Source organism: Parambassis ranga, chromosome 7, assembly GCF_900634625.1.
Source record: "Parambassis ranga chromosome 7, fParRan2.1, whole genome shotgun sequence".
Taxonomy (NCBI): domain Eukaryota; kingdom Metazoa; phylum Chordata; class Actinopteri; family Ambassidae; genus Parambassis; species Parambassis ranga.
Window position 1 is genome coordinate 18,277,089 of NC_041028.1, and position 26,417 is coordinate 18,303,505.

Consider the following 26,417-nt stretch of genomic DNA (forward strand, 5'->3'; position numbering starts at 1 on the left):
GTGAAGCAACTTTCACACTACTTCAAAAATCCAAAAATAGAAACATACAGAAATGAGAACAACATGAATCTGGCAGCATTTACACCACCTGCTGCAACTTGTCCTTATGGTAACTGCGATGATAGGGATGATAGAGATAGCTCTGGTGAGTAGGTGCTAGTCTATGTTGTGAAATAGAACATGGATCACAAACATGTTAAGGAGAAGATTTACAGTGAACAACATCTTCATTCCAATATGCCACCACTCAACACATGCCTGATACAGTCCCAATGAAAGGCTTAGTATATGACAGAATTATTTACACACACATGCACTGACCACTATGCTACTGAAATGAACAAGGCCTAGACATGCTAAGAGAAATGCTTTCTAAAAAGAACATGGCAGCATGGCTTTGGTTTAAGGTTTGCATCTAAACTAAGCAAAGCACCAAAACGCCAACTTTTAGAGAGGTCTGTGCACCTGCTAATGATTTTCATTCATCAAACCCTGATATTAGCAGCACCTGACTGCTGCTTTTTAACAAAGAAGTAAGGGTGGACTTTTTTTTTCCCCACATGGTTTCCCCATTTTGGTCTTGTTTTGTGAGATAAATAATGACATTTGTGTTATTGTATATTGTATTGTGTACTTGTATATGTGAAGTGGCATCATTCTAAGACCTAAGGACCAAATTATGTATTGTTGTTGTTTATTTATTTATTTATTAAATTGTCCTGATATATAAAATCATACATTTCCAAAGAGGGTGTGCTTTATTTATACCATGACACAGACAAGCTGTTTAACCCATTTTGTGTAAACCTACAACAAAAGAAGTTTTTACAGCCAAGTGTGAAATGCTTGTGTTATTTATTTTTCTGATGTTTGCACTCTACGTGTAGCCTTTTACTGTACGTGGTAATGGGATTCATTACCTTCCCCTACCCTTTATTTCTCCTTTCCCTTCTTATGTCCAGCAAGCCATCCATTTGAAAAGGAAGGCACTGCATTTAAATTACGCCGGCAGTCCACTGGGGAAATCGAAGAAGAGACAGAAAGCGAAAGAGAGGGAAAGGGGGAGGGGCTGGGCGTAAAACAGAGTTATGGGAAATAGGAACGGGTGGATGGCAAAGTATGTCTAAAGATGGGGGAGATACTGACTAAGATGTTGGGAAGCGGATGAGTGGTTGTGGAAGAGCGAGTATGAATGTGGCAGTAGAGTGAGAGAGTGAGTGAGTGCTTGCCAGTTCAAGGCAGGACTGTACTTTTATTCCACCTCCCCATGCTTTGTGTATGGTAAAGAGAAAGGGTGCTTTCTGTGTCAAAGGTTCTCTGCATGAACCATTGAGTTGAGTGAGGGACAAATTAATAATGGGTTGACTTAAAGAGTCAAGAAAGGCAAAGGTCAAGGAAAACATTTAAATATGAATTAAAAGGTGAGTGAGACAGAGAGAAGTCTGAACAGTCAGAGGGACAGGAAGTGAGGTGACTTTACCGCCTGCTCTGTCCTTGTAGCTCTGTCTGTGTTGTTAGGAATCTAGGATCTATTTCTGGACATGGCACCTTTTCTCTACTTCTCTACTTCTCCTCCCTGTTACTAATGTCATTTATGTTGACCATGCTGACCCCTGTGTTTCTCTACTCTCCACTGACTGGTGACAAACAAGCCCAGGCAATCCCAGAATGCTCTTTGACATCCCCGCAAAGGAGGGCTGGTGCGTTTTGGCTATTTACATGCAAATAAGAGTTCCCATCCTGCACACACATCTTCCATCAGCGCACTCTTCATTCTGTCCTGCATTGTGTTCACTTTATTTCAGAGGTGTCAGCAGATATTGGTCTTAAAATTGAATATCAGCTATCACCCAATAAAATGGATATATGGGCAGATAATTTGACACTGACTAATTCTTACTGTGTCCTCAGTACATGCATCCAAAATGCTGTACGGTAATTATGTCAGCGAGGAAGAAGTGTGCCTGAGGTTTTAAAGTATGATTTTAAAAACTGATATGCAAAGAGAAACCAAATGGCATCTCTTCAATGCTAAAAATTTCATTAATCAATTTAATATTGTATGTTAAGTTCTCTCCTGGAGGGGCCTCAAGTTCTCTGCAATTGGTTGGAAAAATGTGCATGTATATTGGGATTTGGCAAAAGGAGTTGAAAAATGTGAGCATATTGAATAATGGCAACTTCTACAACCCACTATTCAGCAGATCATCATACAGGATGATTGTTGGAAGATGTCTGTACTATTCAGACATTCCAAAAGTGTTTCTTCCTCTTCCTCTCGCCACTACATTGACTATCTATAGTATTATGCAATGGAACTCTCTCACACTACCTAGGAGTTTGGACACATTGCATAAAGGTCTATGAAATAATATTATAGCTGTTATTTCTTCACATTCCAATGATAATTCATTAAATCATCTGATTTTTTTAAACAAACAAATCGACAAATTGATAGATATAAGGCAGACTAGACCCTGCCTGATTACACTGAGCATATTTTGAACCTGGTCTAATTCAGGCCGGCATAAAAAAGTCTAAACTGCTACAACATCACAGAATGCACCACACACCAGTATGTTAACATGTTAACATGAAGCTGTTGGGCTTTTAGGTACATACAAATAATGTTCCTGTGTTTTTTAACCAGAAGATGGAGAAAAGGTGGAACTGGTACTGATGTTTAAGCTGACCAGTGTGAGGAAGGTGGAGAGCTGCATCTGTGGAAATCATAAATGATTCACACAGGTGTATATATTTCTCCTCCCCAGTACAGTCCAGGCCTCATAAAAGATAGACTGTACAACTAACTACACAGTTAGGTGTGTATGTGTGATGTAGAAGTGTGTGTTTGCTTTGTGTGTCTTCTTTGGCACCCTTCTCTTAAGTTTTGCACTGAAGACATCACTGTTTTCAACATGCATACACTGACGATGATTGACAGGTTAACTTGCAGTGTAACAGTGGGGTGTGTATTTCTATTGTCAGGGGCGTCTATATAATTTTAGCTCATAGGGTTGCCATGGAAAAGCACATTTCTTGTTGTCATTTAGATCAGTAACCCCTTACATAGATCACTACCCAATCTGTATCAAACCGTCCATGTCATACAAATATATGAATGTAAGTGATATCAATCTTATCTAACTTTCAGTTTCTGTTTACCAAAATGTCACAAAGTTGTTGAGAAAAAGGAACATATGCAGAAGTAAAAACTGTGTTGCTCCTTTTTTCCCTCCTTCAGCCCCTTACAGGAGCACAAACAGGCCATTATGCCAGACAGGCAGACATGATTTCTCTCTATCTGTCTCGTTCTCTCTCCTACCCATACAAACACACAGCCCCGCTGCTTCCTCTCCTCGTGAATGAAAGAGGAAGTGCAGAGGAGACTGAAGTGTAAAGAGTCCTCTGTCTGCTCCGTCTCTCTCAGACAGGAGTGACACCACAGCCGACAACAACAACAACAACAAGGACAGTGACAAGCAGCGCTGCCGAATTATTCATGAGGGCTGTAGAACGCAACCGCAAAGGAGCTCAGTGTCTTAAAAAACTCACTCACTCAGCAGCCTGTGTGTTTTCAAAGCTGTCCCGTTCATGAGTTACAACCCCAAACTTACACGCTCCAAGAAGAGATTTCCCTCTCAATAGCGCCCACCTGGTCTGAGAAAGGAAAGAGCCAAACTATGGATTCAACTATCAAAGTGCCTATTCTTCAACTTGGTTGAAAAGTTTGCAGTTTGTCACAAGTGGCGCTCTGTTGCAGAACAAGACACCTTTGTGTGACACCTGAGTTCATACAAAGTGTCTGTTAAACACTGTGTGCTGGTGGGAGATACGCTTCACATCCATAATGAGGAGATAAACAAACTTCTGTCTCTGTGAGACTTTGGGAAAGTTTGAAAAAACAAGTTTTCCCTCAAAAAAGATGAAGACAAGCCTCAGCTCCTACAAAACATCTTGTGAACAGGGAATCCTTTATTATAAAACCACTTTAAAATAACTTCTCAGCTCCATGTATGCTGCACTATGTTTGGTTGTGTTTTGCTGACCAGGCCTTAAAACGTCCTTTTAATTTCACAGTTATGTTAAAAAAATCAGCAACCTCTCAAAACCCCAATCCTTAAACTACAATTCAAGAAAAAAAAAATCTAAAATATTTCCTAACATTATTTCTGCTAGTTCAATAAATTACTGATTACATTACACATTTGTTTATACATTCACACCAAGTTTTTCTTTGTGCCTGTTAGGCTGTATAGCATCTAAACAGAGCTTAATCATGTTATGTCACTTTTATTCAGAGGTTAAATCAAGGCAACTGGACTTATAGATGCAAGCAGCTTCATCAGTTCTAACTGTTTGGTGGGGAAACAGGTTTCTAGCCTATGTGGTACAGGACCTCAGTGGGTGGGTCTGTGTGAAACCCATGAGTGAGTTCCTCTAAATGAAAATGACCTGGATGACTGACAATCTTCATCAACATATATGACTTTTCCTCCCTCGCAACTTCAATGTTTCTAGGTCAGAACTCATATTATTTGTGTTAAAACATAGAACAAGAAGAAGAAGAAGAAGGAACAAAGTCAGGAGTGAATAAAGCTCTTAAGGTAAAAGTGGCTGAATGACAACATGACATTATTTTTAACAGGCTGATGAAGCCAGCATCGAACACCCAATATCTAAAGACGCTCTTCAGAATCTCAAAGACACATCAAAAGAGGTAAAGTTTCACTTGAAAATTTAAGGGTCTTTTACGCATCCACTACAAACCACAAACATTTAAATGTACCATGTTCTTCTCCATCTTCTCTCTCCGATTGGAACAGTTAGACTTCTGTCAAACAGTCAAGTTGCAACTTACATCCATATCCTTCCAGACATACAGCGAAGACACAGAAAATTTTATAAAAGTGTTTTTGCAGACTACTATGATGCCATAGAGCCTTTTATTTTATGAGAGTGTTGAGGCTTTATGAACATTTCAGGAAATTTCTCATAAGTTCTGTCTAAAATAGCAAGTTAACCAGCTGAAGCTGAGGGCTGGAGCATTGACCTTCACCTCTGATGACCAAAGTGTTTCAGGTTATAAATCAGTCAGAGTGGATGTGAAAGAAAATCCATCAATGTATGCTACACTGGGGAATGAACATCTAAAATCACAACATCTGAGATCCAGCCACCTCAGAAAATAAAGACAGGTACTGACAGTGTTAGATCACTGTGGCCCTCACACAGGTACTATGTTCAATCAGCTAATCTCTAGGTACTCACATAGCCCTGTGTGCGGCCCTCACACAGGTACTATGTTCGGTCAGCTACTCTCTAATCTCATCGTCTCAATGGCAGCCTCCCTTAAAGGTAGAGCAGGCAGCATTGATAACTGTAGTCACCATGGATAGGCTGGAAGCTTCAGGGTTCATGAGCTGTATATCTCAGAGACAAGGCCTTGTCACAGTACACCATGCTGGGGGTGTGGCTCCCCTGAAGCTCCCTGGAAGCCCCACAGGGCTGGATCTGATGAATGTGGGTCACAGGGAGCTCCCTTTCTCTATATGTGTGTGTGTGTTTCAGACAGTCCACTCTCAGACTGCCTTTGGGGGTGATAATGAAGAATAGACCTATTTCTCAAAGCAGCCGGCGGAGCGTGAAGACGACACATACAAGCATGTGAAACATGAACACACGACCACACACGTGTGTGGAGCAGCCACACACACAGCAAAAAAAAGGAAATTTGAATCCTAAAATATAAAGGTGATTTACACTGTGGGAGAAGGGAGCTGTTCCACTTCACAGATCACACTGAAAACACAAATCACACAGTAGATCTGCGGTGTGTATTGTGCAACACTAACAGTGCCCTGCTGAGCTGCTCGCAGCGCACTTCCACCGTGTTTGCCGTTTCTACCATCCTGCCTCGCGGATTCCCGTGACTGAGCCATGAATACTGCATGGCTTTCCTGAAAGCACAGGGCCCTGTGGAACTAGCAGGAAAAGTGTGCGGGTTCCTCTGCAGGTCACTGTGCCACACTGTCTCTGCTCTATATTTACACTGCATGAACCTGACTGCAAGTGTTTATGTATGTGTGGGTGTGGGTGGGTGTGGGTGGATGGGTGGGCTGGGATGGGATGGCAGAGAGAGAGAGAGAGAGAGAGAGACGGTGTTTATTTTTGTATGCAGGAAGGTGTGTGTGTGTGTGCATATTTATGTGTTCATGTAAGATATCTGTGTGTGGGGGATGGAAGCACACTTGCACTTGAATGTTTGTGTGCACATCAAGGTGAACATGTATCTGCACTTATGGATTTGTTTATAGTTGTTTTATGAACCTGGGAATTCAAGTGTTGATGTGCATATGGAGAAGGTGGAATAATAAGTCTTTTACTGGTAATGTCACATGTTTGTCTGTGATGCTCAGACTGCATGGAGAATGTATTCAGTGTACCAGAAGAATCATGATGTCTCACACTGGGCAGGGGTGGGGGAGGGGTGTGTGCGTACATGTGAGAGAGACAAAGATGACCAAACACTAGCTACAGACAATATGTGCACCGCATTTCCCATTTCCTTGTTGTTAAGGGGGGTAATGGGGGGGGTGCAGCTCTTTCTGTGATAATAGCAGGGAATGCAGACAATAGTGAAGGTGATTCAATAAACAACCCAGATGCTTCATTTTGTAACTGAAAACACACGCATATATTCATGTACCCACACACACACTCACACACAATATAGGTGCACAATGAAAACCTCCTTTGCAGAACTTGACATATGGTGCACACAATTTCCCTCTCAATTTCAGATCCAACTCCACAGACGTCCTCACACACCGGCAAATTGCCACCCCACCTCCTCCCACTCCCCCCCCCAACCCAACTCCTCTTTCCTCATCTCCCCATCTCTTCATCCTTCCCTCCCAATTCACTCTTTCTGAAAGTCATCTGCTCGCTAAGCAGTAAGCAACATCGCGGGCCGCTTGCAGAAATGAGAGTATACAAATGATTTGTGGCACAGGCGTCCCACTGGCGCCAGCCTAGATGGCTGTGAGGAGGAGGAGGAGGAGGGGGTCCATGGTGGTGTGGTGTGGGGGGGGATAATGTCACTTTCACCTTGTGTTTCTCTAGCAGGCCCATGATGATCATTTTTCCCCATTTTCATCGCAAATTTGTTTCGGGCAAGGGCTAGCAAGGGAAGAGAGAGAGAGAGAGAGAGTGGGGGGCTTAGGGAGGGGGAGATGGAGAGCAAGTCCCCTATGCTTTGCTGAGTGGTAACAGAAAGAGAGAGAGGGGGTAAACAAGAGAGAAAGGGGAGGTGGGTATGTATAAGGGGGGATGGAGCAAAGAGGAAAGAGGTGGGGGGCGCATCTGCACAGTGACCTTTTTCTGATCCAATCTCACTGATGAATCCTAATGAAGGATTTAATAAAATCACAGTTTACAATCTGTCTCTGCATCAAAGCGTGCAATCCAATTCAAAACACAGGCCCATCTACATTTCCAATATTGTTGCAAACCCATCAACCCCACCAAGCCCTTCCCCGAAAAAATAAGTGAGCACATGTTTGTGTGTGTGTGTGTGTGTGTGTGTGTGAGAGAGAAATGGGAGAGAGAAAAATTGGCCAGGCTGCAGAGTGAGCGGCTGGCGCATTTGTTCCAGCTGTAGCCTAATGTCACAACTCGTCATATTCATTTGCCCTTCTAATGAGGCTAAAGTCAACAAGGTGCAGCATACATGAGTGGAATTGCTGCTGCGGCTCGTTGCTAAATGAACACAGAGAAGTGGAGAAGAGAGCAAAAGACACAAAGGACACGATGGTGAAAGAGAGCAGAACATAGGAAATCATTTCAAACTTGATAACGTACGCCTGCTGTGAGTTCTCACAAACACACTCTTCATACACATCATCATCTGACATTTTCCTGAAATCAAAAGGGCACACCTGTTACACTGTCAGAGAGTTTGGAGTCTGCAGAGTAAACAAGACAGATGAATAGATCAATGCGACCATTTCAATGTCTGTAGGCTGATGCAGTGAAGTGGGGAAGAGAGGGCCAACCAAGGTGGACTCCAATCTGAGACTCCATCAACACTTTGCAGCAGTGACATCTGCTGGTGAAAGCATGTACCAGCAATATTGTGCCAGCCTGACACTGTAGGTTAAAACTATAATTAAAGGGTTCATGGAAAATGGAAACCTTAACATTATCATAGGTTATATGATATATTGAAAATTAGGACATAAGGACAAATAAAAGTGTATGGCTTGACTCAGATTGACTATCTATCCACGGCTGGTCAAAAAAGAGAGTGTGTGTTGTCTTTAATTCTGAGCCTATAGAAAAAGAATTTAGAGTAAATGTGCTTATGGAATAAATGCTTTGATGTTTAGACATTGCAATACAGAATAAGTTAGTTAAACCATATTTTTCTTTCTTAATGGCAGCTATTCTAGAAAAACAACAATGGTTGTCGAACTTTTTTTCAAAGCATGGGGAAGAAAAGCTGTTTGCCCTGTATTTCTTGTGATGTCAATATCATAAGCAAAAGCAGACTCTTTTAAGAATTATTATTTGTTTACTTTTAGCTGCAGCATGCTGGCCTCATCCATTCAGGATCCATTCAGCCAGATGGATGCACTTTTTATGTGCACTACTCCATATTTGTGTTTCTGTGTTTTTTCTTTATTCAAAGTTAAAATGTTTGTTCAGTTTCTAGTAAAGGTTCTCCTGCATTTATGTAAATCTTAAGAAGCCAGATTTCTGACTCAGCTACTGAGAAAAGCAACAGTCCTCTTTACCTATTTAGAGTGAAGGCAAGCTGGATAAGAATGTTGTTTGTCATAGCCTTAAGTGCCCTTAGTCCCATCAAGGTTTAAAACTGTAGATCTAATAAAAGATGCTAATCAACTGCAAAATGGAACATGAGCGTGACCATAAATGCAGCTCATTTACATGTTTGTTTTAGGCTATTTAAGGCCAACAGAGATGAGTTCAGATCTAAACTGATGAAGCTGCTTGGAGGAGCAGCGAAATGTTTCAAGAAAACTCTTTGAATACACAAACCCTTCTTTAATTTAGTACATAGTTTATAATTAAGCTTGAAAATTTCCATGTTATCATACATATAAATGATGTCAGGTTGAACCAAAAGTTTCATAAGCAACACAGTAAATATCCCCATAACATCCTTATTGGAACATAAACCTGAATCAGTTTCTTCATCTAGGCAGGAATGACTTTAACAAGCATGCAATGTTTCTCTGTGATATACTATTGATCCACCATAGTCAAATTGGTTTTCCATTTTCCATCCTCCCCCAACATGAAGAGTGCAGGTTGAGCTTTGGAGGACATCTCAGCAGGGTGGATGGTCGGAGGCGGGTTCTTTGGTTTAACAGCCACTCTCTGCTCCACCCGGCATCCCCAAGCAGAGCCTCAATGCTACATCTGTTCATTGTGGTAATGAATAACATAACTCCATCTGCACTGTAGCTATGAAAACGGGAACAAAGCCACGCTACCAATAGCAGGTTATAGATCAGTGGTATCTCTGAGGAATAGGTGCATTGATTGGATATGAGATCTAATGTATGACTGCTGCCTGCATCTGAACAGCTGTAATTTCTATCTGATTAGACTTCAGATTGCAATTACTTTCTGTATCGACAACAAACGTTAATGAGAGTGTTTGTGCCAGAATTCCAATCTACAGGAATGCTCTGAGCCTATATGGTCTTAATACGGATGTTTAGGTGTGGGGTATCTGCTGAGCATTTGCTAATTTTGTGTGTGTTTTTGTGTACCTGTGTGTGTGCCTGTGTGCCTGTGTGTGTGTGTGTGTACTTGTGCGCCTCCAGAAGGCTCCAGAGTTGATCAGTGTGGAGCGACAGCTGTGCTACAAATCAGTGCCCATTTACTGGTGACAGAGTCATTAAAGCCTGCTCATCTCATAAAACACAATGCACATGGTCAAATACCATTCACTCCATTCACGCTCATAACTCAGTCTACTGGGCATGCACACACACACAGGCCCATGCACACTCACACTCACAGATGCACAGGCGAACACCCTTTCTCAAAAAGCTAAACCGAGTGTGTCAATTGGAATGAGCACAAGAGATGGTTTCCTATGTGTGTGTGTGTGTGTGTGTGTTGTTTGTGAATCCATAATAAGTAGGGTGATAACGACACAGAGGTAAAGATGGATATTTGCTAAAAGCACAGTGGCAGTAAACACTGTCGCACTTTGTCTGAGGGTTGTTTTACGATAAGTGCACAACACCACAAAGGCTCAATTCCTCTTCACTCTCCCAGTTTATCACAATTACACAAATTACACAAAATATATGTAGATTCATGCAAATCTATAGCATGGATAAAATACATACACATAAAGTCTTGTTTATTCATTTCATACACCCCTTTGCTGCTTTTTTACAGCCGTACTACGATTTTCCTGCCAAACAACCAAATTTAAGTATTAAATAGCTCATGAAAACATTTAAAGAGTCTTTCTAAAAACAAGTACAAGATGAGTTACTGGGAGCTAAAGAGAAAGTGTGGGTCAGCTTTCCCCTTCGTAGATTTAACACAGTTTTACACTAGTGCTATCTGAAGATTAATGTGCCATAGGCAGTCACTGAGGTGTAAAATGTCACTAACCTCAATCTGATCTGGGGTCAGCTGCAAGAGACCCAGAAGGTCACCACAACACACGAACCAACTCAGTAGAATGGCAAGGTGTGGTGGATGCAAATTGGCATCAATAGTAGAGTGTTTCACGTTAAAGAAATAAGCCCTTAGAACAGTGACTGACAGCTTATTAAAAGCTGACTATAATACAAATTCCATCTTAAATAAATGTCTACATAAACCAAAGTTTATTCCCTAAGTTATCTTTGCTAAAATGTGACATTAAGCTCATCTTTGTCCAATAGCAAACCATGCTCTTCACAATATTAGAGTGATAATGGAAAGCCAGATTATTGGAGTTTATCATTTATATCTTAAATATGTGTTAAACTCCCTCCCGATATAGTATAAACTTCTCCATTTAAAAAGCAAACTATGTGAGAACTATGAAGACACTAGGCAAACGTAGTGTCCTGTTTGAACAATAAACAATCCTAATCACAACTGTGATAGGGGGGACATGAAGGAATGAACAGATGGGAGTTTGGGAAGTTATGTTTCTCTACATGTTTGGTCTCAAAAAGGCAGTTGTAGGCAAATTGTAATGTGTGCACGCACGCCAGAGGCTAAATTTACTGTCACATACTAAACAAAAGCACTACAGTTACACTGCATGCTTAATATACAGTTAATTATCATGTGTTTCTTTTGATTTCCCCTTGACCTCATGGGCCAGTTAGCCTGAGGGCCGGATGTGGACATCTCTATTAATAAGCAGGCACACTGCCCGCCTTCTGGCATTACAACTTTTACTAGGGACTAATAATCTTTTGAGGCACGCAGTTCCTCTGCCTGTGTTTCCATCAGACAAACAGGGGTTTGAATGTAGTTATTCCACTGGATGGGAAGGCACATGGCACACATTTTCAGTCTGCTAATCTGCCCTTTCAGCCTTTCAGTTTTCTTTGCACTACAGCATCCACCACACTCACAGGATGACGTAATACATGAAAATCTCCGAAGGCATAGTAAGCCAACAAATCCTGCATTTTTAACAGCTTTGGGAGCAAGTTATTTTTGTAGGCTTTGCCTGTTTTTTATCTTTGGTTTAGCATGGTGTCTTTGCTTCATTCAACTATGTACACTGTCAGTGTGCTAACATGTTGTACGTCCTATACTTAAATGGTGTTCTTATTTGTACCTTTATGGCTACTGCATTTGGTGCTACTATCAACGCAACAACAACAACAGGATGACCAAGAATGAAGCAGTTATTTAGTTATCATAATAATTAGTATTTTTTGTTTTATCATAACAGGACACCAGTCCAGCATTTGCTGATCCCATATATTGTATCAAGGGGGTCTCTAAGTCCCAGATGATGCATGTAACTACAGTACATATGTATAGTGTGTAGTTTAAAGGTCAAAAGATAAGAAGAAGGAAGCTTGTTCACATCTAAAAAGCACCCAAACATACAACCTCACACAGACACACGGGACCTCTCTTGTTGAGAGGTATCTGTCTTACCTTTCTCTGAGAACTGACAATCCTTCATGGCCTGGTCACAGTTTAGGAGTGTGAGCAAAGCTGCCGGTGACTTGCTGTTAACCTTGAGATGAAGAATTTCGCAAAACATCACCATGAGCCTGAAGAGGTAAAATGAGATGGTCCATTACTGTTCACAGCAGTGTAGCTATTTCATTGACAAGTGGTAGAAATAGCTGTGTTTTTTTTATACATATAACAAAAAACAGTTTTATTTCACATTACCTTACAAAGAAAATGTACAACTATGAAATAATTACAGTGAGGAGTATGTAACAACAAATAACTTACCCCTACAGATAAAAGTTCTGAATAACTCCCACTTAAAACCTTCTAAAACTAAACACTACGATGACAGGACGGCAAAAAAAGTTCCTCTTTTCTGCAAGAATGCTGTTGGAGTGGTTTTGTTTTTACTAAAGCATTCAGGAAGAGGAGTCATAATGCTATCCTTTCAGGGGTGAGAGGGAGAGCAAAACGAGGGGGGGGGGGGTCACACAAACCAAAATATAGCTTAGGGCTTGATATGCACTGAGCATGTGCCACAGAAAAGTACATTTAATGTAAAACAACCAGTCATCTTCAGTGTGCTATACAGAAACAAGCTGTATTAAAATGAACACTTTAATTCTGGTTTTAAAATACAAATAATATTAGAATGTAAAGTAAAGAATTTAAAGCTGGAAAAGAGATTACAAAAACTTCAAAGTAAAAGCAGAACGTCATTAAGCAAACTGTTGTGCCTCAGGCTACTCAAGCAGTCCTGCCTTGTGACTCCATAAGCGTATCTCCTCTCACCCTCTCAGCCTACTCCTTTCAAGCCACTGCTCTCCTCAGCGAACTATATCCACATGAAGCTCAACACAGCGACAAGAAAAAAATAAATATAAATACTTCACAAGACTCCCTTGGGGATTTTTAAAAATCACACAAAAAATGATGTTTAATCCCAAAGGGGGAATGGAGCTGTTGTTCACCCATAGTAACTTTATCATACAACACACACCTGTAACAATATCACAACACTACAGGAAGTAACCCAAATATAAACTCTCACCTGGAATTTGTCAGTTGAAGTCCGTTGGACGCTGGAAGTTAGGAAGACAGGTGGGGGGAGGTTGCAGTGATTTCCCTAAACAAACACACACACAGGAGAGCACCTGCAATTCAAATACAGACCAACATGTAAACTGAAACCAAGTCATGTTTAAAAAACATCCAATCCTGCATTTGAATACAGAAAGGGAACGTCTAGATTCCCTTTTGTGATGCACTGTTTAAACAATGATGAAAATAAGCTCACTTTCACTTTAGACACAGCATGACTACTTCTTCTGTGTGGTGTTGTTAATACAGATTGAACAAAATAGGCATCATAAATGGAAAACTCACTTTTTAAACATTTACAGTAAATAAGTAGTGGTTAAACTGGTTTCATTCAGAAGGGTTTCTCTCTCTCTGTAGCAGAAGATGTCTGCCCTCATGTGGACAGAGGCACTCAATGCAGCCTCTGGGGGGGAAAGGGAAGCATTACTTAGCATTAAATAACTGCAAAGGTCAAAAAGCAGAGGAAGTGTTTTGATTTGTGACTTGAATATTTCAGACTTACTAAGTTCCTATTTTGTTTTTTTAAATTCTAAACTATGGATATGGATTACTCCACCCTTACATTTTTTAAGGCAAAGGCCAGACAGACAGCTTAGAGTCTAAACAGAAAGGTCTACACCTTATACCTTTCTGTTTTTAAATATACTCTGAAAGAAACAGCATTTGTGGCACAGCTGCTTCACTGAAAACCAGTAAATAAAACAAAAATAAAACAATTTCTGAATTCCACTTGTGACTTTACAATTATTATAATAGAAAATAGAAAAAAATATTTGGGGGGATACATATAAATAGTAGTAGTAAAAGTAGTGTAAAAGTTACAGGACGTTTAGATAGACATATATTTCCAATGTTGGATAAAAATAATACAACATATTTAACGGGTTTTTAATCAGTGGTTTGTTAGCTTGACCTGCTTAGCAAGCTAATCTGTCTCCCATAGCAATTTAGCTAGGTGGGCAGCTTGCTAGTTAGCTGTTCCGATACAACTCACCATTTTCTGACGAAAATCTAAAAAAAAAAAAACGTTTTCAGTTGTAACTGTAACTATATGGTTTTATATATTTGTATATTTAATATACCCAACATAACTTTGTGAGTGTCGTGTAACTTTGCAGTAAGGTTCTTGCTGTGGGAGACACGGAGCTCTACAGACTGAAGGCCTCTCCAGCAATTCCCCCAGTTCCTCCTGGGGTTTTATATGCAGGCGCCTACATGGCTAGAAGTAAAAAAAGCAGTTTAGGATTTAAGTGTTTGGAAATTACAGTAAACTTCTCCTACAAAGAGTTTTAAACATGTCCCTCATGTCTTGTGTTTATCAGCGAGCATCCCTGACCGTCGCACCACCGCCGGCTCAGCTTATTGGCCACTTTCACTGCACCTGTTCGACCCTTCCGCCAATCAAGCGCTCCGGTCAGTGAGCTCCAAGATGGCGGCTTCCAGTGCTCGATGTCACACATCATCGCATTTAAAAGCTGAATATTACTATCTCCCCAGCGTTTAAACCCATGAGGAGACAGACTGGAAGAAGGCGAGCGGGGCCGAGCTGTCGCCAGTGAAACACGGAAGCGATTTCTCCCCATGGTTTCTGTGCGTGAGGAGCCGGTCTGAAGGGGGTTGTGTTATGCGAGTATGGCCACCGACAACAGGATCAATTTTTGGAGGAGAAACACAAAGGTTCCCGGAAGGTGGGTTCTCGTACCTCTGTTTTTCGAGCGACGAACGCAACATTCCTTTAGTGAATCGTCTGATACATGTGAAATATTTGTATGTCAAGAGTCAGTGAATATATTAGTATTAGCCGTGTGTTGCTCGAATAAACTCCTAATGTGAAAACTGTCGATAATAGCTGTGAAGAAGCACTAGCTACCTACTGAGCTGCCTACTAATATAAGCTGTTGTTTGCAAGCACCTCAATAATAATCAAATGACCGTTGAGGTTAGTAATGTATTTATATGACTTCATAGTCGCTTCCACCGTCTTGTTCAGTGTGTGTTGTTGTACTAGCCTCCAGCTCAGAGACAGTCCCTCCTCTCTCTCCCTCTCTTTTTATTCTCAGCGGTTTGTAACGGATAAAGTGGAGGTGTCAGCTGTCACTGTCCCTGCATCAGCCGCCATATAATGTTCTGACGTGGTGACACACAATATATAGAGTGTGTGTATAATGTTACCACAGGGGGATGGATGAGTCACAGGGGTTAGAGTTCATTGGAATATGTGCCTTCTGTCTGTTTTGTCGGTTGTCAGCAGCTCACACACAAAAACTGGTTTGCCAGGTTACGTTCTGGTAGTTCATCCATGGTCCACAGAGGGAACATTTGGAGGCAGCTGTCATGATAGTAGATTGAGAGCTCTGTTTCTTTGAGTGTTATCTCCTCAGCTTTGTGCCATGTTAGTACCTAACTGATAAGTTACTGTGTGATGCTGTCACATAGAAGTCATTGTTGGTGCTCTTATTTTTTAAATTTTATGACATGTGGCAGAGCGCTTGAGAATACAAAGAGACAGTATGGCACATCTAATGTGGAACATTCACTTAAATCATGCCTGAGCACAAAACTTGTCTTATTCAGCTGGAAACTTAGCGCTAGATCAGAGGTGTCACTCTTCCTGCTTGAGATAGGCCAAAAGTGAATCTACACTTAAGGGCCATGGGCCAAAACTAAAGAGGGTGTGTTTTGTTGCATACTGGTGACTATGATTAACTTGCCAAATACGGGGGGGAAAGCATGGGACTGAACAAAGAGAATGGGGGCCATAGACTCCAAATTAAGCAGCCCTGATACAGCAAAAAACTAGTGTTGCAATTTCATAATCTATGTGTGTTTCTACAGTCTGAATTCATGTTAATTAGGCCAATTGTAAACAGGGTAAAATTCTCTTATGCGGGACAGACTGTTCCCTGGTGTCTTTGTTATTCTTGAATGCAGTGGTGGTAAGGTAAGCAAAGCTAGTCCCAGCCTGTAAGGCTTACTCAATAGGTTTCATGGTAGTGGCTTACAATGGGCACTCAGGTATTCTGTTATTCTCACTTTCCAACCAACAAAAAAATCATCATTGATAAGATATGACCTCATTTTATAATGTGTTTACCTCCTTAATGACCTGCTTTTTTTATGGTTGCCTGATTCTTGATGTCCTTTCATGACTGAAGTAACTGAAAGAGGGTGGAGCAGAGAAGGGAGGGAGGCAGGGGGAGAGGGAAGGGTGGCACAGTCTGTTTGGGAAAACTGAGACGAGAGGATCTCCAAGGAGAGGGTGTGACTGTCTTTGTCACAACACTGATCTTTCTCAAACAGTGGTGAGTGGGTGGCTGGAAACACAAACATGAAGGCAAGCAGCTACTGCTGCCGCTTGTCCTTGAGCTACTTCTGATAAAACAAGTGCAGGGCTGGTAAACAAGAGACACTGGCACTACCAGATAGTCAGCAGGCCCAGTTCTCAGCCACAAGGCCCACTCTGTTTTTTTTTTCATGCAAATGACATGAACTCAGTGATGTCTTTTAGCCTCAGGTGTGAGAAGACAGAGTTTAACCAAATCCACCTACAAGTAGTGTTGTTGCTTCTCAGCTTTGAAAAAATGGCTGCCGATGGATGAAACCAGTTTTTATCAAAGCTGTACTGACAGTGAATCTAAAAAGTAAATGACTGACAACTACATCTGATTATCAACTCTTGAACCTGCATTATGCAATCTGGTAAAAGTTAGAATTTAGTCACGGAGACTGCTGCCTTTTGCTCTCATATGCAAACTAGATAAAGAAAGTAGCTTTTCATTGCAGGACTGGCCCAGTTCCCATCCTTCCACTCTTCACTGGTTCTGCTTTATATTGCCAGAAAGTGGGAAAGAAGCTGAGCATTAAGATTCCCGCATCCGCTGAACATACTGCCCACCACAGGGTGGTGAAGAACACAGAGCTCTGCAAGCTGTCCACCAGCTCTGTTCGATACACGGGGATAGGATTACTTAATGGCCGGAGGAAGCGAGCTGTCATATGTCAATGGAAGGTAGCGTGTGAGGCGCAGTTTGCTGGCTCTGTTCTCCTCACAGGGTTTTAAGATTCGTTGAATCATTCAAAAACACACATACTGTGGGGATCATTAACTCACACAAGTCCCAGCCTTCTCACTGTGTGTCCAAACAGCATTGAACAAGTAAAGGTCGCCTTTTAGGCATGACTACAGCACAAAGCAATCTGATTTCCTGAATTTTACCAGTGATTAATGTGATTGACAGAATTTTCCCCTGCCGTCTGCACCTTCTTTGCTGTGTGTATGAATGGCAGCCATATGCTCAGGCCTAAGTATGCTGTTTTCCCTTCAGTCAGTCTGAAGATAGAGGTTTGTGTGTCTCAACATTCCTTTGAATAATAATTAATAAGTAAATCTTCTAAAAAGTCAATCTTTCACTATTGGCTAAGCCAAGGTCTGGGTAGCAGTGTGGTGTTTTTCTGTACAGAGGTGACAGCATTTCACATGTTATCTTCTGCAGTGTACAGCCTGTTTATGGAGCACAGCATCCACCTCTCGACCCCAGATTAAGGCGCACGTAAGTGCTCAGTATGGTCGGATTGGACTGCATGGTGTCATGGCATCCTCATTGATGCTTTTCATTTGTCAATCCCATTTTGGACTGTTCTTTGCAGCTTGTAATACTTAAACATATGTGGACTGCATGTACCTGTGCTGTACAAGTGTAACCCAATGTTTACATTGTCCCATCTATTTCTAAAGCGTTAATCATTTTGTTGCCCTTTTTGTGTTGGAATTGCATCTTTGTTTATTTCCTTCGGGAATGTGACATCCAAAGCTTCTGTGTATTTAAAATGTGTAATGCTAATTACTAACTAATTTTAATTCCCTGTTTTTTCTTGCTCTGCAGGTATCCCAAAGACACAAAACCCAAGTTCAACAATCTCAAGACTAAGAAGGCATCCAGCTTCCATGAGTTTGCCCGCAGCACCAATGATGCTTGGGACATTGATGATGAAGAAGACGAGGATTTCCTCGGTACTTTGACTTCCTACACACCATCAGGCCAGCACCCTACGTCACCCGTGCAGAATCAGGTAACTACACAACATCATCTTTATCCGATTACTGACCACCTTGTGCCCTGGAGAAGTCTGAAATGTATTTTTTGTTGTCCAATCAGCAGCAGCATCATCAGGCAGGCGACACAGAAGGTGTTGTGTCACCACCCAGGACTGAAGTTCAAAACCTCCAGGATGTGGAGGAGGAAAACACAGAGTTTGAGCATGTCAACGGCAAGGTTGTCAAGTCTAATAGCGATGCACACCTCAACACATCCTCAGGTACGTGACGATTATGCAGCAGTTCATTCTGCCACTGAGAAGCTTATCAGGTGAATCATAGAGAAGCTAATTACTAGCTTTGTCAGGATGGCTCCAGCGCTGCAGTGTGGATTGCTGGTATTATATCAGGTCTTTAGCATGTGTCTGACAGGACTGTTAGGCCAGGATTATTTTCACTTGTGGACACGCACACATTCAGTTAAACTACTAATTGGTTTTAGTCCATGTGGAAGACCCATTTTGTACATGCACTGTAGATTAGCTTATACAGGATCTGTCTGTTAAATACTCAAGACTTCTGCCAGCAAAACCATCTTTAAATGTTTTTGCAAACTAGGGAAACATGAATGAAATGCCTTCTTTTAGGTTCCTTCCCTGAACAGTGGCAAATATCATTGTGATGAAATGTTATCTGTAAATCTGTATAGTGGTTTGACTGTTTTGGAACTTTACTTCAAATATAATTTATGTGGCCTATTTCTAACATTTAAAGATCAAATTCTTTGGGTTAGATTACATCATTATAAAATGAATTAATTGTTTGTCCTGAGCCGCCATCATCTTTGCTTGTGATCAGCAGCATAATACTGTCTTTATACAAGGCAATTCCTATCTGCAGCTATAGGACACTATGTGACTGAGGCATGATGTCTTCTTCAAATATAGAATTAAAAATAATGTGACTCCAAAGCATGAGCTGCAGGTACATCAGGGATAATTGGAGGATCATGTGAATGTCTTTTATGATGCAAAACGAACCATGCGTTGTGTGATTGCTGCCTCAGATCTCCAGGCAGGGTATTCACTAGTCACCTGGACCTCTATTCACAAGTCACCTGGCTTCTGAATATTCATGCTGATGCACAGACCAGGCTTTTTTAGCCAAGGAGTCAGACCAATTAAACAAATGCAATCCCTTAACTAATGTCTACATGTGTCATAATTGTGCTAATGATATGATGTTTTTATAATTAGAAGATACGACTTACATATTTTTTCTATGCATGGTGTTCTACAGTTCGCTCCACGCTGCAGAAGCAGCAGTCTCTCCCTGTTCGTCCCATCATCCCACTGGTGGCTCGCATCTCGGACCAGAATGCATCAGGGGCACCACCTATGACGGTGCGAGAGAAAAGCCGCCTGGACAAATTTAAGCAGTTGCTGGCAAGTCCCAACACTGACCTAGGTACAGCAAGCACACACTTTGTCTCCTCATTTTTCCTTGTTTCCTTGAAATTTTGCTATTTCTTGGGGGGTATTGTGTAAAATGCAAATTATATATAGATATATTTATATCCTCTTGTAGGTTACTTGAAAGGATGTGTCATCATTGCTTATGGTTTCCTTTTCAGATGCATCCTTAAATAATGGCTGATGAGTGATTGATATACAGTAGCAGACTGTGTGCAGTGTGCAGTAGCCATATTGTATTGTATTATATTGTATACTACTATTTCACAGATTTGGATAACCCTTACAGTGTTTATTTTACCAGTACCCACTTTTGGTTGCAGGACAGTGCACTGAGCAGTCACATGAGCTTTTCCACTTCCCAGGCCCTTAAGTGGGCTGGCTGATTTTGAATACTTTGCCCTCTGACTCCATGTTGATGTGTGTCTGCTGTGGTGGCAGTGTTTCACATCTTTCTGTGTGCTGTTACAGAAGAGCTCCGGAAACTCAGCTGGTCAGGCATCCCAAGAGAGGTCCGGCCAATCACATGGAGACTTCTCTCTGTAAGGCTCATGACCTTCCTCTGCATTTTGGTTCCTTACACAGCATTTCATTCTAGCTACAGTAGTTCTTTCTTCAAAAAACCTCACATAATCTCAAAAGCTTCATCTTTACAGCCAACCTTATCTCATCTCTTTTCTCTTATCTGCAATGGCCAGGCTGTTCTGTTCCTCTGAAACTGCTCTGCTTGCTCTCTGACAGGGTTACCTCCCAGCCAACAAGGAGCGCAGAGAGCTGGTGCTGAAAAGGAAGAGGGAAGAATATTTCGGCTTCATAGAGCAGTATTACCACTCCAGAACAGACGAGCACTATAAAGACACATACCGACAGGTAGTTCCACTCATCTGTGCATAATTCAACAAACCTCATGTTATTATTGTGAAGGAAACGGTCTGTTATCTGCCTTGATAATTCTGTGTAACATCCTAATGACACTTCTTCCTGTTAGATCCACATCGACATTCCAAGAACCAACCCCCTGATCCCCTTGTTCCAGCAGCCTGCAGTGCAGGAGGTAAGGCCAAACTACTAAAGAGGGGTTCAAATATTTCAGCAGGCCATCTTGTCCATGTCTTATTACCTTATAGACTTCATATTGCTCTTATATAATCAAGGTTGGAACCCCAGCAGCCCACCTTTGATCAGGCTGTGTGATGGGGGCTAGTGAGTAGTGTGTTATCTGTCTATCTTAAGGCTCGGCCATAATAATCAAAATCGGTTAAACCCTCTACAGCTGAACAATCAGATTACTAAAACAACAGGAAACACCCTGTATTCACCATGGGAAACAAATGCTCATCCGTTGCTTTCTACATACTTAGTTTACAGTTCCAGTCTATTATTTATTGTAGTTTGTATTATTTGCTACCTTCACAAACAACACTGAAGACTGTGATATGATACACTAGTTGCACTGGGTCATTGGTCATTGAGGAACAAGCCACATCAGATTACTGCACACCAGAGGAACTTTGCTGCTAAAAAGGAACTTGATTGAGAACATCTTGTTCCTCAAACGAGGTGATTTATGAGGCTTTTTAACACACTAGAGATGTGGGTCCAGATTTGCTAGAAAAGATTAACCACAGTCTATTATTATTATATTATATCTATTATTATAAATGGGTCTTTTTTCAGTTCAGAATTGTCAACTTGAGTCAGCTTAAGGCAGAATTCTCATTTAATTTTTATTACATTTTATTGACTTCAACCAGACAAGATTCAAGATTCAAAGCATTTATTGTCATATGTACAGTAAGGAAACTGGTTTCCCTATACAATGAAATTCTTACTTTGCTGCTCACAAATACTGCACAATCTTTTAACAAGAATCTAATTTTATAAAGTTGGGAGTTAAACTCAGTAATCCACCATGTTGTTCTTCTTTCCTCAGGTGTTTGAGAGGATTCTCTTTATCTGGGCCATCCGTCACCCGGCCAGTGGCTACGTGCAAGGAATCAACGATCTGGTCACTCCATTTTTTGTTGTCTTCCTGTCTGAGTTTGTCAGTAAGTTGGTGTACTATTACTGGTAAATAAACGGTTTTTGTTGTATCCGGAATCTGCTCATGATTTGTTTGCTGTTCCAGCGGAGGATGTGGAGAACTTTGAGATGGCAGCACTACCTCTGGACACCCAGAGGAACATTGAAGCTGACAGCTTCTGGTGCATGAGCAAGCTGCTGGATGGAATACAGGTCTGCTCATTCACATTCAATCAACACTGCATAGTAAGTGTGCAAGGTTACTTAAGCGGTTTTTCTTTTTAGGACAACTACACCTTTGCCCAGCCTGGAATCCAGAACAAAGTGAAAGCTTTAGAGGAGCTGGTCAGCAGGATAGACGGTAGGATGGACAAGCTGATACTTTTACAGTATTACAGGGCTTGATTTAAAGTGTTCTAATCATGTGTGTGCTGTCTCCAGAGGACATTCACAATCATTTCAAGAGGTATGAAGTGGAGTACTTGCAGTTTGCTTTCCGGTGGATGAACAATCTTCTGATGAGGGAGTTGCCACTTCGTTGCACTATTCGTCTCTGGGACACCTACCAGGTAGAGCAGTGTCCACCATTACCTTCCTGGCCTACACCACCCAATCACATTGTAAAAATCCTGTCTATGAAATAAGTGTGTTTTCCCTCTAGTCATCACTTTTTAAGCAAAATGTTTGTTGCATGGCTTCAGAAGTTTGAAGCACTCCACTCCACTGAATTCTGAATTATTATTGATAACATATGTTTATCTTAATGAACAGTCTGTTTTTTTTGTCTTTTTTTCTCACCCCAGACCATCACAGTTCTCCTGTCTAAAAGCCCTCAAAAATCTCTAATTCGTGTGAATTCTTCCTGATATTCTTTTCATCCCACTGTCCTCCTCTATTCTTTGGCACAGCCTCCTGTTTTTCTGCAGCTCCCTCCCTGATCCCTTTCTCACCTCAGAGTGATAATCAGTGCCATCTAGCTGACCTTCAGAGAAGAACAATTCCTGATGCATTACAGAGTACTTGTTGTTGTGGAATAGGCTTCCTTCAGTCAGATTGCTGTCTTGGCTTATGTGTTTTTTAGATAAAAGGGTGGAGCATTGATGTTGTTGTTTTCCACAGGCTGAAGCGGAGGGTTTCTCCCATTTCCACCTGTACGTCTGTGCAGCTTTCCTCATTGAGTGGCGCAAAGAAATCCTCTCCATGGTCGATTTTCAGGTACCACTGTTTTTATAGTCGTACACTTACATGCACTATTACCTCCGATTTATGTAAAGATATTTCCAGGAGATCACCACAGCAAAATTCCCGAAATTTCCCGATACCAGTGTCAGTGTCTATAAGTACCTTTCCCTTTGCCTTCAGGGCCTTCTCATGCTCCTGCAGAACCTTCCCACAATCCACTGGGGAAACGAGGAAGTGGGTCTTCTCCTGGCTGAAGCTTACAGACTCAAGTACATGTTCGCAGATGCACCCAGCCACTACAAGAGATAGGCATGAGGCATCTTCATCAGGGCGAAACGCTGTACTTTGACATTTAACCGAAGGAACCACGGTATCAGAGACACATCGAGTGTTGTCCCTGAAGTAACACTGAAGAGACTTCTGACATATTTATGTGACCATGCTCTGTCAGACACTCAGCTCATCCTGTGAAAATCAAGTCCTGTGGATTTTGGGTGTGTGGTGCACCCACAGAGCTTAGAGAATACGGGACTGTTTGCAGTACTGCACTGTGTTTATTGACTGTTACAGTATAAATATCCATTGCGGTGCCATCCTGGTTTACCTATACTGCTTTTAGTTAAATGTACAATCAGAAGAACACACTGTAACATAAAGGGATGATGAATGTTTGTGAGATCATCCCTTTAGTGAACGATGGTATATAGATTCTATTTTTTTGAGTAGTGGTCTTACAAGGGAAATATATAAATATAAATATAAACATAATATAGTTATAAACCAGGCAATTATAATACTTAATTCTCTCTAAATTAGTCTGACACTGATGCTATTATATAGAAGATCCCAAACTATTGTCAGATAATAGCACATTTGGTTTTGGCCGTACTGTACAATCAAGCCCTCAGTTTGGACTTGAACCTGTCAGTTTAACTGATGGACAGTACTGATGCTGAGAGCAGTGAAGTGTATGTACTGTGTTTCATTTCAGGTTGTGTTTTTACATTTAAAAAAAAAAAAAAAAAGCATTCAGTCATTTTTCTCCATGACAGTTTTAAATTCACTGTTCTCACTGTGAACCAGCTGGTAGTTCAGGGCTGATGCAAGGAGTTGGTTTAATTGCTACCCTTTAAAGAGCGGGTTTGCTTTCCCATTCCCCTTCTTTAACACACTTCCTGTTCATTGTCAATGCAGGCAGCCACGCAATGCCTTTTGGTTGCTTTGCATGTGGAGACACGGGCTGTGCCTCGGCGGGTCCAGAGAGACATAAGACAAAGAGTTTTATATTGGTCAATATAATCATGTTGTTGTAGCTGTATTCCTAACCAGTACCCATATATATATATATATATATATATATATATTTACTTTATATAAGTAATCCTCAAATGACCCTTTTGGAATTTGATTTTGTAACTGGCTTGACATTCATTTAAATTTAATTTCCGTAAGTTGATATACAGCACATATTAACACCTGTCATGGCACAAATTGAAATCAGCAGCAGAGGGTAGTATTTTAAATGATCTTATGATAATCTATGAAGTCTTTGAGTACGTAACTGCAGACTGTAAAAGCATTAACAAGTACTGAATATGTTACTTTGAGAATAATTGCTCTGTTTCAATGCAGGAAAAGCCTGTTTGTACAGGAGGACATGTAGTGACTACTTGACACAGTCCTGTGGACACAGCGCAGCTCAGACTATATGATAATGCCTTTCTTATGAGCATTTTAATGTATTGTCATTCATGCTTGTATTGTACATTTGTCTTCAGGTTCTTCTTAGTTTGCTGTTGTTTTTTTTCCTGTGTGTGAGATTCAGGAAACTTGTTTGTTTGTACTACAGTATTTGTTTTTAATTCAAATATTATGTGTGTTACCACTCATCTACCTTCATTGCCAGTGATCATTATAGCACAGTGTAAGTTTGAAAGGTATGACAATCATTAGCCTTTGATACCGATTGATTTTTCTTACTGCTAGATGTGTATTCTGAGGCAGATGCATTGCTAGGCTGTAGTAGAGATCTGGCTTCTGGATACTTAGATCAGTTCATCTATTTCCTGGAATCGGAGGTACTTAACATTACAGTGAAGTGCTACTGAAGGTACTACGGAGCTTAATGTTTTAATTAGTGGTGAAGATCACACTGTCACGCTTTTTTTTGGTTAATTCATCACTGTGAATGTTTTTGATGAGTGTTACAGTACGCCTGTAGCCTTAAATTCTGCTTCATCATTCATTCATTCAGGTGAGCCATCTGATTGTGTCCCTACCATGATGGTATTGTTCACTCCATGCTGTTTTTATGTAAAGCTCATATGTACTTTAAAATGTGATGTTATTAACTAAAGGCTGAGAAAATGTATTCATTATGCCAAATCTTTGTCAGGCCAATACAGTTTGTTTTAGAGTGCTTCAGTAGTCAGTGCTGGCTTCAGCCTTAAATGAAGAATTAGTAAATTATTACAGTACCTGCTGTATAACTAGTTTTTTGTTTATATTAAACGGGTTGTTACTCTTCAATTTGGCATGTGTATCTGTGTGTGTCTCTTAGGTCCTTTTGTTCTGATGATCAAGACCAAAGGGATGTCTGATCACTTATCCTGAAACTCAGATAAGGTCAGTTATTGGCCATATATTAACAATGTAAACATCTAAATACAGTTGCAAGAGAAGGTATGTGATTGGGATTACTTGAATTTGGATTACATAAATTGTCTCCACAATGGACAAATGCAGTCTGCTTAAACTAATAGCACACAAAAAATGATATGTTTTCATGTTTTTATTGAACACAACATGTAAACATTCACAGTGCAGGGTGGAAAAAGTGTGTGAATCTGTGGATTTAATAACTGGTTGACCCTCCTTTGGCAGCAATAACCTCAACCAATTATTTCCTGTAGTTGCAGATCAGACCTGCACAACGGTCAGGAGGAATTCAGTTCAGCATTTTGTTTAGATGTCTGGTGTGAATCGCTCTTGAGGTCATGCCACAGCATCTCAGTCGGCTTGAGGTCAGGACTCTGGGCCACTCCACAAGGCGTATCCTCTGCTGTGGATAAACGGGTTGTTACTCTTCAATTTGGCATGTGTATCTGTGTGTGTCTCTTAGGTCCTTTTGTTCTGATGATCAAGACCAAAGGGATGTCTGATCACTTATCCTGAAACTCAGATAAGGTCAGTTATTGGCCATATATTAACAATGTAAACATCTAAATACAGTTGCAAGAGAAGGTATGTGATTGGGATTACTTGAATTTGGATTACATAAATTGTCTCCACAATGGACAAATGCAGTCTGCTTAAACTAATAGCACACAAAAAATGATATGTTTTCATGTTTTTATTGAACACAACATGTAAACATTCACAGTGCAGGGTGGAAAAAGTGTGTGAATCTGTGGATT

The 26,417-nt window shown here is 40.9% G+C and overlaps 2 protein-coding genes across 11 annotated transcripts in view; one reads left to right on the forward strand and one right to left on the reverse strand.

Annotated features, from left to right (window-relative positions):
* myt1b (myelin transcription factor 1b) overlaps positions 1 to 13,343 on the reverse strand; it is a 90,078-nt gene extending 76,735 nt beyond the window's left edge. For 6 of the 8 annotated variants that reach the window (XM_028409803.1, XM_028409796.1, XM_028409801.1 and 3 more), the window contains exons 1-2: positions 12,475 to 12,572; positions 12,166 to 12,284 (exon numbers count right to left, since the gene is read on the reverse strand). In XM_028409803.1, coding sequence (XP_028265604.1) covers positions 12,166 to 12,280 — 115 coding nt within the window. In that variant the 5' untranslated portion in view covers positions 12,281 to 12,284; positions 12,475 to 12,572. Of the gene's footprint in view, positions 1 to 12,165; positions 12,285 to 12,474; positions 12,573 to 13,240 lie in introns of those variants that run through there. The other 2 variants (XM_028409795.1, XM_028409799.1) reach the window with 2 other exon arrangements.
* Positions 13,344 to 14,712: 1,369 nt separating this feature from the next.
* Positions 14,713 to 25,530, forward strand: tbc1d22b (TBC1 domain family, member 22B). 3 transcript variants are annotated; one of them, XM_028410116.1, is made up of 14 exons: positions 14,713 to 14,978; positions 17,784 to 17,840; positions 18,174 to 18,360; positions 18,447 to 18,606; positions 19,625 to 19,792; positions 20,269 to 20,339; positions 20,539 to 20,667; positions 20,786 to 20,851; positions 21,731 to 21,845; positions 21,926 to 22,032; positions 22,105 to 22,180; positions 22,261 to 22,388; positions 22,939 to 23,034; positions 23,182 to 25,530. In XM_028410116.1, exons 1-14 carry the CDS (start codon positions 14,923 to 14,925, stop codon positions 23,308 to 23,310), a joined length of 1,545 nt encoding a protein of 514 aa, XP_028265917.1. In that variant the 5' UTR covers positions 14,713 to 14,922; the 3' UTR covers positions 23,311 to 25,530. The 3 variants fall into 3 exon arrangements, with proteins under 3 accessions (XP_028265917.1, XP_028265918.1, XP_028265919.1); XM_028410117.1 differs by having other exon boundaries at positions 18,450 to 18,606; XM_028410118.1 differs by lacking the exon at positions 17,784 to 17,840.
* The last annotated feature ends 887 nt before the right edge of the window (positions 25,531 to 26,417 follow it).